At 37.5% G+C, this 13831-nt stretch overlaps 3 protein-coding genes across 4 annotated transcripts; 2 read left to right on the top strand and 1 right to left on the bottom strand.

The window, feature by feature from the left end:
* Positions 1 to 1216: 1216 nt before the first annotated feature.
* On the bottom strand, positions 1217 to 4530 carry LOC137733870 (serine/arginine-rich splicing factor RS2Z33). 2 transcript variants are annotated; one of them, XM_088696618.1, is made up of 7 exons: positions 4469 to 4530; positions 3822 to 3933; positions 3032 to 3276; positions 2739 to 2834; positions 2160 to 2359; positions 1991 to 2074; positions 1217 to 1787 (listed from the first exon to the last, which is right to left on the bottom strand). In XM_088696618.1, the coding sequence occupies exons 3-7, from the start codon at positions 3053 to 3055 to the stop codon at positions 1394 to 1396; spliced, it is 798 nt and encodes a 265-aa protein (XP_088552744.1). In that variant the 5' UTR covers positions 3056 to 3276; positions 3822 to 3933; positions 4469 to 4530; the 3' UTR covers positions 1217 to 1393. The 2 variants fall into 2 exon arrangements, with proteins under 2 accessions (XP_088552744.1, XP_068329170.1); XM_068473069.2 differs by having other exon boundaries at positions 3032 to 3071; positions 4469 to 4525.
* A 4588-nt stretch (positions 4531 to 9118) lies between these two features.
* Positions 9119 to 10307, top strand: LOC137734053 (histone H4). Its single transcript, XM_068473308.2, has 2 exons — positions 9119 to 9258; positions 9760 to 10307. Exon 2 carries the CDS (start codon positions 9781 to 9783, stop codon positions 10090 to 10092), a length of 312 nt encoding a protein of 103 aa, XP_068329409.1. The 5' UTR covers positions 9119 to 9258; positions 9760 to 9780; the 3' UTR covers positions 10093 to 10307.
* Positions 10308 to 12127: 1820 nt separating this feature from the next.
* Positions 12128 to 12592, top strand: LOC137734416 (uncharacterized). Its single transcript, XM_068473690.1, has one exon. It carries the CDS (start codon positions 12128 to 12130, stop codon positions 12590 to 12592), a length of 465 nt encoding a protein of 154 aa, XP_068329791.1.
* The last annotated feature ends 1239 nt before the right edge of the window (positions 12593 to 13831 follow it).

Raw genomic sequence — 13831 nt, forward strand, 5'->3', positions numbered from 1 at the left:
TTTTACTATCGTAAAAGTAAATGAAAATGATGCCTTGATCAGATCTGAACCCCTCCCCTTTAAAAGTATACAAGATAAACAAAAGTCCTTGATCTCAAGGCATAGAAAAGAACTTAATGTGGACTTAACACATCCATGACAATCCTTTGATGATGAGAAGTCAGAATAACTTGGGGCGCAAGTAATCGGCTTAAATACACTCATTCTACATCTGCCATACAGAGATGACAGTGGCATGCCTCAGCACTTAGTTTGTTTTGATTTCGAGACTCACGGCCTACATCTAAGACCCGACAAAGGCACCTTTCAAAACTAACTATGTCCTCTTCTTGCAGCTCGACAGTCAACTCCTCGAGGAGCTGTGTGCTCGAGCCAGGGACCCTTCCCAGCGAAATTCCTGCCCGAAAAGCATGTTTCTTGCTTTGGAGGGAAAGAGAGGACTCGGCCAATGGGACGGATTGATTGCTTTTGAAATATACTAAGAGGGAGAGACAGAAAAGCTGGAGAAAGTGATTGATCTAACAAAAAGATGTATGAGGTTAAAAGGAGAAGAAAGGCCTTCCATGCAAGTAGTCATAGAGCTTGAGTCACTTCCATCAAAAAGTTATGACCTATGTGTTTGCTAGTTATGTGGAGTTGCTCATTGGAGTACTTGTGAGGCCTACTTCTAACTTTTTACATTTTTTTTTGTCAGACAATAAATTTTGTTAAATTAGACATCAACAAAATTTAAACAAACATTGTAATACAAAAACTTAACATATTTCACTGCTGTAGTAAATGGCCAATTTGGTAAAAAGCCACTTGCCTGACTTTTACTTTTTTCAATTCTCTGCTTATGTTTTCTTTTTAGCTAACAATGCTTTTATTAAAAAAAAAAATGTTATTAGTACTCCAAAAATCTCAATCTGCACTACTCACATATGTATATTTCTTTCAATTATAAAAAGTTTAGAATGCAAAATAAGATCTTTAAAGTGCCAGTAACAATTCCCTTATTAAAAACACATAAACTCAATGCTTCTTGAAAAACCACTTAAGGGCTTCCAGAAAAAGTACTTGGCAAGTGCTTCGGTAAAAAAACTTTCAAATTTTTCTGCCAAATCCTAAACAAGCCTCAAATCCTTATGCATTGGCAGACCCAGAAATATATTAATGCTGTTAACTATACACTAATCGGATCGTATAATCAACTACTGGCGTCAGAACTTAAAAATTGTTGGATCCCAAACATAATTTATATATTGCCCACAGAAATCCATAATCCGAAAAAAAAAAATGGGAAGTTCAAAATTCGGAGCTAGAGAACAATAAACAAAACCCATTTAAAGCAAAGAAATTGTCGCGATACAGTTTTCATGTAAAATCCGCATGTCCTTGGAGAACAGTGCATTTAAGCTGGTGATTCACTGCCTCTCGGGGAACCGGGTATGTCTCCATCATCTTCAACAGGGCTCCTGTCACTCCTACGGACAGGGCTTGGGCTGCGGCTGCGGCTGTTTTCTTCAACAGGGCTTCTATGCTTCCTATCTCCATTGCTGTCCCCTTCAACATCATTTATAGGGCTTCTGCTCTTTGCCCTGGGACTCCTACTGTCGTCAGATCTGCGATCCTGCGGGGAGAGGCTACCCCGATCTTGTGGGCTCCTCCCTTCGGGAGTTCTATCATGCTTCCTCCCCTTGGAGGGTGGTGGTGAAGCCCTGCGACGCTTAGGGCTCAGGCTGTCATGAGGACTCCTTGATCTTCTCTCCAAACTCCTTTCTCCCCTCACAGGTGATCGGGAACGACTGCACATTAGAAAAGAATAATCGAGTTCCAACAACATATCTACCGAGAAGTATAACCACATTTCTAGATCAAAAGTAACATGAATACTTGGAAATTCACTGCTCCCCGCAAAGGAATCACTCTTAAAATGAATTTCATCGATTAGGTAGAGGCAAGAAATGAGACTCAGGCAGAACTTGTAAGAGAAAAGATGATGACAAACCTGTAACTATGATCCCTGCTGTAGCTACGGCTTCGACTTCTACCCCGCCTTGGACTTGGTGAACGTGAGAGACTACGCCCATGTCTACACAAGAAATAATTTGCAAAGTCAATAAGCAGAGCCGTATAATGCCAAAACACAGAGGGAGAACGACAGAGAGAGTGCATACTTAGTTGTTTTCTTCGGACTATTCTGACAATTTCTTTCAATGTGGCCTCGTTCCCCACAACGATAACACTTATTCTTCCAGTCTCCAGCTTTGCAATCTCGAGCCCAGTGTCCATCCAGCCCACAATTAAAACAGCGCCCTGATCCCGGAGGAGGTCCTCTCCCAAGATACTCCCGAGATCCACCAGGACCACGTGGTGCCTGAATGCAAGCCAGACATTGAGCAAAATTTTCATGACAATTGACCAATAAAATGAGAGAGCTTAAAACATGGGAAACAAGGGAGGGAGGGGGGGGGGGGGGGAGAGAGACGGATAGAGATACATAGATATCAGGCAAGACATAAAAAGTCTACAACAAAATGACTTAATCAAGAAACGACTATACAGGGGGTGAACCGTGCACCCTCTTTGTTAAGTGATGTAATCAAGAAACAATTATAGAGGTTAACTCTGCAATCCATATGACAAGTGACAACAAAAATTCAAACAGAACATTGTTCAGTTCTTAACAACATACTAGTAACATATATTGCTGAAATATGAGAAGGATTCTAAACAATATAACCCATAATACTTACCCCCCTGGCAAATTCCACAATTATCCGGCTCCCATCAACATCACGACCGTTCAGGCTATATCTTGCATCATCAGCATCCCGGGGGTCACTAAACTCCTGTTGTTAGTTACAGAATGAAGAACAAAGAGAAGATAAAATTTGTAAGGGAAAAAAATTGACAAGACAAAGGTTAACACCATAATAATCAATGAAATAATGCAAGATCACATGCTTGTGATTGTGCGTGTTAGAAGTGTTAGAGAGAGAGAGAGAGAGAGAGAGAGAGAGAGAGAGCAAGGTACAGAATAACATACAACAAAGGCAAAGTCGCGCTTCATATCCACATCACGTACTCTGCGTAAACGGGTTCCATAAACAGTAAGGCCATCATGATACAAGCATCAAAGAGATGAGACTTCGCCCCTCACAGATGAACTAAACACCACTTTGAGATTGTTGCCATTTCCATAAAAAAACGCAATAAATTATAGAAAGACTCGCCAAATCCACCAATTGGACCTCTCACCAAGACCTCCAGGTTTGGCAAGAGCCAAGGAACCTTCAACAAGATCATTGAAGTTAAACCAAAGGGACACATGGAGGGGTGAAGCGTTTTCACAAACATAGAAGAAATATACACTTTCAAGCACAAATAATGGCTTGGCAAAGGGTTCATTGTCTCCCAAAAACCTTATACTTAAATATGGACAGCCCCCAATGACCAGTAATCCAGAACAGAAAGTAAAAGACCATAAACCCATAGCAGAAAATTGGAACACAAATATGGGATTTGCACTAATGGGTATATATGCACGAACTAATTTTCTCATTGATTCTCCCTTATCTAAAGCAATCAGAAGTCCCAATGAGCCTTACGATTTGCACATGAAGTTAACACTGGTATGGAATTGCAAACAGGAACAGAATAATGAAACGATAGAAACACATATGTTCTATTGAACGGTAAAAACTCAGTCAAACAAGCACCTAGCTTGAACCAAACAGAACAATCAATAAATGTCTAATATTTTCCTATGCAATGTTTTACCTAACCACCCAAAAAGCACTTGGAATCCCATGACTCATAACAATCATTCCTCATACCTTCCATATCTGCTGAATACGTCTTCAAGTTCGCGTGATCTTGTCCTCGATGACAAGCGGCCAACATAGAGCCGTGAACCACCATGGCGGTCATCATGACGAGGCATTGTACCTTCAAGAAATATGTGAGTCATCGTTTAGCGCAACCATACCCATTAACTCGCACCTTGAAGATCATAGTATGAAAATACATCTAAATAAAAAAACTTGTCTCGGAAATAAAAATAACCAAATCGCTAGCAATTGCAGAGATTTGTACATAAAAGAATTCAGATACAGGTAATAAAATGAATACTGTCATTTATCATTTTCGCTAAACCCTAAACCCTAAACAGATAAATCGCAGCAAGGGGAAAAAAGTTTCAGCTCCACACACCAAATTAACCTAAACAAACAATCTATACGCAAAATTCAAGCTTACACAAATAAATTTTCATGCCCAATTAAAAAACTATACATACAAATATATCAGAAATTGGTTGTTTTGTAGCCCAATAAGCAAAAGCAATTTGAAAAACAAAAGGTTGGGATTGGTTGGAAATACAAATCCCTAAATTATTGCACGGAATATATATACGTGTATATATATATATACACACACACATATATATAGATAGATGTAGAGAAATAGAGAGAGAGAGGCGCACCTGGAGAAGGCGAGGGGTAGCAGTAGTAGTATCCAACCCTAGATTTGTTTCGACAAGAGGATGGGACTAGATGTTCTCTCTTTGTATTTATAGCGCAGGATAATCTTCAAAAGAAGGGGCGTATATATAACAGCCCTGCATTTCATTTAATTTACGAGTCCCGCCCTGCTGACTCAGCCACCCTCGCCGTGTTGAGTGCCGATATGATAATGACCGCTCACGCTGGAATTATTTTTTTTTTTTTTTATATAGGAAAACGAAAATAAAATAAAAATTAGTTTGCAGAATATCAGATTTTTTTTCTTTTTTATAATTTTGAGAAAGATTTCCAAAAGCAAAACATTTTTTTGTTGGAAAATAAAAAACATAATGTGTAAAGGGTAACTCATTTCTGTTGGTGAAGACAATTTAATCAAAGAGTAATCAACCCTATGTTACAATGTTCTTGCAGATGTCGCATTACTGGATTGGCGAAAAATAATAATGCCTATGCACCTTAATGCATGTTTGATCTCATCGATCATTCTCCCATAATATTTAATAATTTAACATACTAACGCTATCCTTTTGTCAAAAATAAAAGTGATAGGGTAATGTTAAGCTGACTAAATTTGTAGACAAAATTTATAAAACTAAAACACATGAAAGTTGATAATTGGTTTAAGCGTTGTTAAACGTGTTCATTCCTATTGATGACATATCATTTAGTTTCTAAATTTAGTTTTCCTAACATTACGTTTTTTGTTTTCAATATAATAGTTCAACTCAGGACCTCCTTGACCAAAATGGATATTACAATTTTTTTATCAAGTACATAGTTTCATTTGTCTAAAAACAATAAAATACATATACATAGGGAAATATCAAAGTAAATACATATAAAAAATAAAAAAAAGGAGCTCGAATTACATTTATATTTGATATTAATACCAAACGGTAACTATCATAAGATGTGGATGATAATATGAAAAATTATTAATTTACTAATATAACACCATTCACTTGAGAAAGCATTCACATAGAAAATCCAAATTCAACCAGCAAAAATGTGTTTTCTTGTTTCACTTGTACACTGAAATCCCACATGCCCGCTCCAAAAGGGTAAGAGACAGTTTGGTGGTTGTTCCTTTTTATATGGCAAACGATAGTTTTAGTAAATTAATGATTAGTTATTAGAGAAAGGGAAACAGTTTGGTGGTTGTTCCTTTTTTTATGGCAAACATAGTTTTAGTGAATTAATGATTAGTTATTAGAGAAAGGGAAATCAGTGAGATTTGAATTCGCACCAGAGTGCATAAGCATGATTGTTATCCGCTACTGCATTACAACGCCGTTTGCTGGTGGTTGTTCGTTCATGTTAGCGTAATCTTATTTGCTCCCAGTACTCTTCTAGAATCTCGATTTCTCGTGTACAATTTCATATAAATTCGTAACTTGTACTCGTATTTGATCACGTAAATAGCCCCACAATTATGTTACCTCTCTTGAGTCCTTGGTGGTTTTGCATAAACAATATCATCATATATGACAGTATGTTCACTGTTGCGGTCAAGGTTGTGCAGTAGCATTTTAACCACGCAGAAGCAGATTTGAGCACCAGAAGTTCACAATTGAGGAGATTCGGAGCCATTTGCCTCCGGATAGAAAGCCTTTCGCAAGCAACGGGATAACTGCACCCCAAAGACTATGCATGCATTCAAGAAGCACAAAAACAAGTCACTACATGTGTAGTCATGATGCACATATGCAAATCAGAGATGATGTTCTTCAATCTCTCTGCTGCTGTTTGTTAAGGGATGGCGATCGAGCCAATCGACCATCATGTTGTGCAGCTTCCTTGGCAAGGTTATTAAGTTCTGAATATTCACAAGCGATCAAAAAACTGTTTGCAGATGTAAGGTAACGGGTAACGCACCTTCAGGAGAAGTGCAACACGAACACGAGCAAATGCACGTAGTGATTGAGGAAATCCTTTCCCTTTCCAGCTACCAGGCCTAAGTTCTCTATGTCATTATATGATTATTGTATTCAGTAAAAGATTTTCATCATAAGATGAAGAAAGTTAATGTTCCACCATAAAACCAATTGGCAATATGGGAAGTAGTCTAACCTCTTATAAGTCCATGCAAGATCCCTCCTTCCATCAATGTAGGACTCATTCTCAACACACCCCCTTAAGTGTGGCGAATTTTCGAGTCTAACACATGGACAACACAACGGGGTGACATGGAGCACACATGGCCATTTGGCTTCACACGTGGGACAATCTGCTCTGATACCATGAAAAAGTTGAGGTTCCACCATAAAACCAATTGGTCATATGGGGAGTAGTCCAACTTCTTATAAACTCATGCAAGGTCCCTACTTCCATCAATGTGGAACTCATTCTCAACACAAGATCACGTAGATAAATATGTAAACTAAACAGAACTGAAAATCGACCAAAAGAAATACCACTAGAGACGGGGGGATAAAGCATGATCAGGTAGGCAAAGGAACAAAATTAGGGGGAAAGAGAAGATGAAATAAAAGAGATAAGAACAATGCACCTCTACAACTTGGTTGATGGGGAAAGAATCCCTTGAAGAGTTGAACCCATTGACATCATTACTGACTGGTATGTGATTAACAATCATCTCATGTCTAAGTAAGATAATGGGACATTGATTTACATGCAACCAACAATAATTAAACTCTGAATGGAGATAATGATGATTTACATGCAACCAACTGTAATTAAATTCTGAATGGAGATGATGATACTAAACTTTAAACATACACACAATATAGTTTTACGCATGAACGTCCTGAAACCAGATGTGTTGTAATGACATTCAAGAAATGTATATGATAGTCATATAACGATTCTGAGTACTATAAGTAACTAGTCGTGAATATTATGGATTGATAAAGAAGAGATTAACCTAGCATGCCAACCCCGTAATATTGGACAAGGGAATTAACCTAGCATGCCAACCCTGTAATATTGGACCAATTGTATGAATTGATGTGGTTGTGGAACGTACGGTTGACAACTTTTACACCAATTACTCAAAACTATTTGAATTTAGCCAAAATAACGGAATTGTCCATAGAGTCCAGATTTTCTACACCCAAATACCCCTATGGCCCTTCTAAATATGCAACACGTGTCCACCAATTCACTAATCTTAGACGGACTTGTTGTCCCATGTGTATGCTCGGCAACAAAGTCAACCACAAGATACTTACCAGGTATGAGAGAATTTATTTGCAACCTTGCTTGGCACCCAAATCTAGTCTTAGGATGATGATGTTGAACATTAGCATCACGTTTATCAGGTCCATGGTAACCTTGAGCATAGCAAACAAAAAGCCTGTCTTTGAACGTGCTGTCTTCCCTTCTATGTGTATTACTTATTCTAATGCCGATAACCAACATGATATGCATAAGTCTAGTAAAAATTATACGCTTGAACTTCTGTTTCAAACTCCAAGCCAACTGTTGAAATGAATTCTTTTTGTATTTTGGAATGAATCAAAACAATATTTTCACCATCCGTTATATCTTCTAACTTTTTGTCACTACACTTGCCTTCAACAAAAATATTCATGGAAATATCACCTTCGAAATCCAGCTTACGATGTGCTTCAGTTTGATACTCCATAAAGTTCTTTGTGATGTCCATATTCTGCAAGTAAAAAGAAGGATTGTCCACAATTAATTGTGATGCTTCCGAGACCATAATTGAAATGGAATTAAATACCAAAATCTGGGCAAATGACAGCAATGGTAGAAAAACAAACAGCCATCTCCACTGACTAATCTATCTCAACCCCTTCACACGTCTTGTTCACAAATAAAATAAGAAAAAATCTTACTTATAGTTGCTCCTTCTCCAGGGTCGTGCTCTACTCTATACATGTGAATTTTTGACTCCATGTTTCAATGCTTGGACATGGAAACATAGAACTTTGGAAGCCACAACGAGGAAGAAGGAGAGTCGCGCGACCGAGAGATATTTGGTAGAGTCCAAACATTGTATGCCTTTTGCAATTTCTTTTTCCAAAAATTTAGTAGATAACAGAAGTTTAAGGATAACAGAAAAAATAATAGAGTTAAGATTAATGAGTGGATGGACACATTTTGCATATTTAGAGGGACCACATAAACATTTGAGTGCAAAAAATATGAACTCTCGTCAATAACTTTTTTTAACCACCTCGCACGTTTCTCGACCATAACGTTCCACTATTTCGACAAAGACAATTAACGTTGAATGACTAAATTACCACATGAAGACAAGCCGTGAGATATATTTTCTTCTCTGACGATAAGCCGTAGTTAATATGTATTTACCATAAATCGTGGGTATTACTGCACACTCCAAATAATACGTGTGGTGTTTGTGAAAAAAAACCGAGCACAGCGGGGTAAAAAAGATTGAGAAATATTTGCCCGGTAATTCATAAATGGCACGACTTTTGAACCAAATCAAGTTTTGGGCAAAGCGGCAAATAACAAAAAAATAAGGCGCAAAAATTTTCGTTCCCAAACCAACATAAAAGTCCCGCTCGTTTACGCTGCCACGTCACCAATCCGAGTGAACTTCAACTTAAAACATCAGCCATCCGATCCGTGAATCTCAACGATCTAAGCCACGGATTGTCCCCTTACCCCCGAGTAGCCTTCATCAGGCATCCTATATAAGTACCAGCGTCAGATCCTTTCCTTTCAAACCAATCTCTCTCTGGGTATACCTTCTTGTTCAATCGATCACGAGTTCGTCGAACACTCGTTTCCGATTTAGGTTCGTGTTCGTCTCAATTTCTCAGGCGTTTCGTTTTCTTAGAGCTTTTTACCTTTTTTTGTTTCGATTTTTGAAAATTTTGGGATTTCGATTGACTTTATTGGAATCAAATTATGTTTTTCCATGTGATTTCTTATTGTTAATTGTGAACCCTTTAATCAAATTAAAGTTTGATTCTCAAAATCGGGTTGTTTAATTCGGTTATTTGTTAGGATTATTTTCAATTCACAGCATTTGGTTCTATTTCACTCTGTAATTTTTCCTACCCGAATCTGTAATGTCTGTTTGGTTGCCGAGAAAATGTGCGACCAGAATCGAAGTCTCAAAATCTGTAGTTTTCTTCTGTAATTTTGAGCATACAAAACTTTCTCATCGCTTCACCCGCTCAGATCTTCCAAAACTTTTCTTTAATTCATGATTCTAAACTGTATTGCTAATTGAAATTGTGAAATTAAGGTTTCATTCATCCCCAACGAGCTTAATTTTTTTTTTTCCCCACAGATTTTCCAAGCTTGAAACAAAATGACTGGGCGTGGAAAGGGAGGCAAGGGTCTGGGAAAGGGAGGAGCAAAACGTCACCGTAAGGTCCTCCGCGACAACATCCAGGGAATCACAAAGCCGGCCATCCGCCGTTTGGCTCGCAGGGGCGGCGTGAAGCGTATTAGCGGTCTGATCTACGAGGAGACACGTGGAGTGCTCAAGATCTTTTTGGAGAACGTCATCAGAGACGCCGTGACGTACACCGAGCACGCTCGCCGGAAGACCGTGACGGCCATGGATGTGGTCTACGCGCTCAAAAGGCAGGGCAGGACCCTCTACGGGTTTGGTGGCTAGGGTTTTTCGGGGTTCTTCAAGTCTTGCTGTCAAGAAATGGGTTAATGGGTTTGGTTTAGTGGTTAATTACGTATTGATTAGTTGTTTTTGCTTTGTTTAGATGGTTAAGCAATTGTTAGTGTTCTTGTTATGTGTAAAGTGATTACGGACTAAGTTTCCAATGTTTGTTTGTAATTGGAATGAAGTTGAATGAAACGGTGGTGTATGATCCAAAATTGTTTTGTGAGTTTGCGGTGCTTTTATTTTTTTAATTTATTACATCTATTCATTTATTTAAGTTTGGTTTTGATAGATATGATTCTCAATCCAATTTTGTAAATATTGGAAGATAAACTTAAATTAGTTCTGTTGTAAAGATTAAAGTTAATCGTATATGTAGTATTAATATGTAGCTGAATATTGAAGGGAGCGTCTAAGTTTTGTATTCTCTAAGATATTTTTCTATAAAAAAAAAAGAGAATTTTTATGTGCTTGAAATACTTTATAAGGACATAGGTTATAGCGTATTTGTTTGTGTTTTGATTTTTTTATTTTTTAATATAGAATGGATTGGTTTTTAATATAGAATGGATTGGTTTTTTAATATAGAATGGATTGGTTTAATAGTATTTATGGTGATCGGGTGGCTTGAATATAGTTCATGTGATAAAAAATAAAAAATTAAGATTTAATTATTGGTTTGAAGTATGTTAGGATTTATATTCAAGATTGAAAATCTATTTAATTCTTGTTAATTGTTAGCACATTACTCACATGTGAGACTAAAAAAATAAGTAGCCTTGCATATAAGTTTTACCTGCTAACAATTAACGAATGATTTTGTTTTAGTCTCATTATATTTGTGGTTCACATGCTACTATGAATTAAGAGTTATGAAATTTTCAATTTTAGGATTAAATCCTAATAGATTTCATCACATAGGCTTAAATTCTAAATTTTTTATCACAAGGGATATCTTCTGACTACCATATCATCACAGAAATTAATAATCCAATTACAACTTTTTTTTTATAATTCTACTATTGTTATGGGCCAAAGTTTGGTGTCAACAATTGGTTGTTTTGGGCCTTTTGGTCAATTGGTAGTTGGAATGGTGGAGCAGCTTCACCCGCATGGCCTCGTTTCAAGTTTTCAGGACATGGGCCTTTTCTACCTTTTTTTGGTAATATTTTTCTCTATAATTGTACTTTTCAATTTTGAGAAATGCCAAGTGAACTCTCTATAATCTCATATTTGTTGTACAATGTTTTATAATGTTGGTAAATAAATTATCGTTAAATTGTAAGGTGGGGAAAATTCCCCCTAGCATTTCTCATAATTTTTTATGAACATGGTTGCAACTGGCAGCAGTGGCAATTGACTGCTGATTGATGAAAAACCTCAATGAACTGTTACCTTAAGGCCATCTCTAACCTAGGGCTGGCCAGATAGCTCGTTTTAGCCCTGTGGCCCTCCAAGATCCTCCAAGATATTAATATTTTAATGAACAGTACATGACCATATTTGCCTCCTTCTCCAATCAAGGGCCAGATGGCTCGTTTTAGCCCTGTCACAAAAACCCATCTCCAACTGAGGGCCAAACATAATTTATTATTTAAAAACTACAACTTAAATTCAAATCCAACGACTAAGTGACGTCAGCTAGTCGTAGGAAGCTGACGTCAGCTAGTCGTAGGAAGCTGACATCAGCTAGCCGTTGGATTTGAAATTTTCTTTTGCTATAAATGGGGTGGACATTGGGCTATAATTCACACAACTTTGAATTCAATCTTTTTCAGTTCAAGTTTGCAATGAATTCCAACTTTGGATCCTCTTCGGATTCTAACTGGGGGTCCTCATCCAATTCCAAATTGGAAGCAAAATGGGTGCAAATAAGACGAGAAGATGAGGAGTCTGATGAAGAAGTTCAAGTAAGGCGCAACAAAAAAAACATTGCAGCAGCCATGGATGCAGCCATGGTGTGTCAGCCAACTAAGGAATAACCTCATAGGGTGGTTCTATTGCTGGTTGCTCTTACAAACCACGAAACAGAGCAATGTCGCATGCCAATCTTATGAACAACTACTTCAACCTCAACTCGGTGTACACAGAAGAGGATTTCAGACTTCGCTTCCGAATGAGGCGTCATGTCTTCGAGCATTTACTTTGTGATGTCCAGCAGGTCAATCCATACTTTCGACAGAAACGGGAAAGAGCAGGCTGTCCTGGTTTCTCACCTCATCAGAAGGTTACTGTTGCACTCCGAATGATGACCTATGACTCCTCAGCTGATTCGATGGATGAAACCCATGGTATGTTTGAGTCTACATGCCTTGTTACTTTTGAACAATTCTATGACACAATTGTTCAGGTTTACAAAGACGAGTACCTCCGCGAGCCAAATCAAGAAGATCTGAATCGGCTCCTTCGCAAAGCTATAGATCATGGGTTTCCGGGCATGATAGGGTCATTAGACTGCATGCATTGGGATTGGAAGAACTGTCCCATCGGATGGCAATGAGGCTTTAGCGGAAGGTTGAGAAAGCTAACTGTTGTGTTAGAGGCGGTTGCCTCATATGACACATGGATTTGGCATGCTTTCTTTGGAGTCCCTGGATCCCAAAATGACATTAAAGTTCTTGGGCGTTCACCCCTCTTCAATAACTTGATGGAAGGTAAAGCACCTCAACTTCACTACTACATCAACAACCGTCAATACAATATGAGGTATTACTTGGCATATGGCATCTACCCAAAGTGGGCGACACTTGTCCAAGCAATTCCAAACCTTAGGAATGACGTAGAAAAGTTGTTTACCTTACACCAAGAGGCATACCGGAAAGATGTTGAGTGAGCTTTCGATATTCTACAAGCACGGTGGAATATTATTAGCGAACCGGCAAGAGGGTGGAGTCGAGAAAATTTGGACTCCATCATGATGTCTTGCATCATACTACACAATATAATAGTGGAGGATGAGCGATATGGGTATATTGATGAAGAGTCCGATGACGACTAAGAAGATCCAAATAGGTCAAGAAAGGCTCGTACAAAAATATATGATGGGCCTAATTTGCCTTTCAATCCAAGAACTGGCAGTATCTCTATAAGTGAGTACATGAGGCGCTCTAGAATGATAGGTTCTCGTGCCACAGACAAGTACCTACAACAGGATCTTGTTGCACATCTTTGGGCCAAAAGAAGCATGGAGTAGGCGTTTAAGTTTTATGTTGTTAAAATTTTTTAAAATGTTGTTTAAGTTTCATATTGTTAAATATTTTTTTTTTATGCTGTATAATTTGTATGTTGGTTAATGTTATCTAATGTTATTTCATATTGTTTAATGTTGTTTCATATTACTTAATTTAATTTAATGTTGTATAATGGCTTAGGAAGTTATAGGGAAAAATATAATTAAAAAAAATATGAAACAAATTTTGTGAAATAGAAGTTATAGGATAAAAATAGAATTTAAAATAAAATAAAGCAAATTTTGTGAAATAGAAGTTATAGGAAAAAATGGAATTTAAAAAAAAATGAAACAAATTTTGTAAAATAAAAGTTATAGGAAAAAAATAGAATTAAAAAAAAAATATTAAAAATAGAAGTTATAGGAAAAATTTTGTAAATAAAAAATAATAATAAAACTATAAAAAAAAAAATTCAAATGCAACGGCTAGCTGACGTCAGCTACCGACTCTATTTACTATTTGACTCAGAACCAAAAGTGCATTGCCGCCTCATATGGTACTAAGGCTAC

The sequence above is a fragment of the Pyrus communis genome, chromosome 7, assembly GCF_041283825.1.
Source record: "Pyrus communis isolate YQ-2024b chromosome 7, ASM4128382v1, whole genome shotgun sequence".
Lineage (NCBI taxonomy): Eukaryota > Viridiplantae > Streptophyta > Magnoliopsida > Rosales > Rosaceae > Pyrus > Pyrus communis.

Bases quoted from the DNA above. Each gene is read 5' to 3' on its own strand.
- LOC137734053 (XM_068473308.2), top strand. From the start codon at position 9,781: ATGACTGGGCGTGGAAAGGGAGGCAAGGGTCTGGGAAAGGGAGGAGCA.
- LOC137734416 (XM_068473690.1), top strand. From the start codon at position 12,128: ATGTCGCATGCCAATCTTATGAACAACTACTTCAACCTCAACTCGGTG.
- LOC137733870 (XM_068473069.2), bottom strand. From the start codon at position 3,928: ATGCCTCGTCATGATGACCGCCATGGTGGTTCACGGCTCTATGTTGGC. The intron at 3,072-3,821 runs GTATGAGGAATG...CCGTTTACGCAG, and splicing joins GTATTCAGCAGATATGGAAG to AGTACGTGATGTGGATATGA. The intron at 2,075-2,159 runs GTATGCACTCTC...TTTCTTGTGTAG, and splicing joins AGTCCGAAGAAAACAACTAA to ACATGGGCGTAGTCTCTCAC.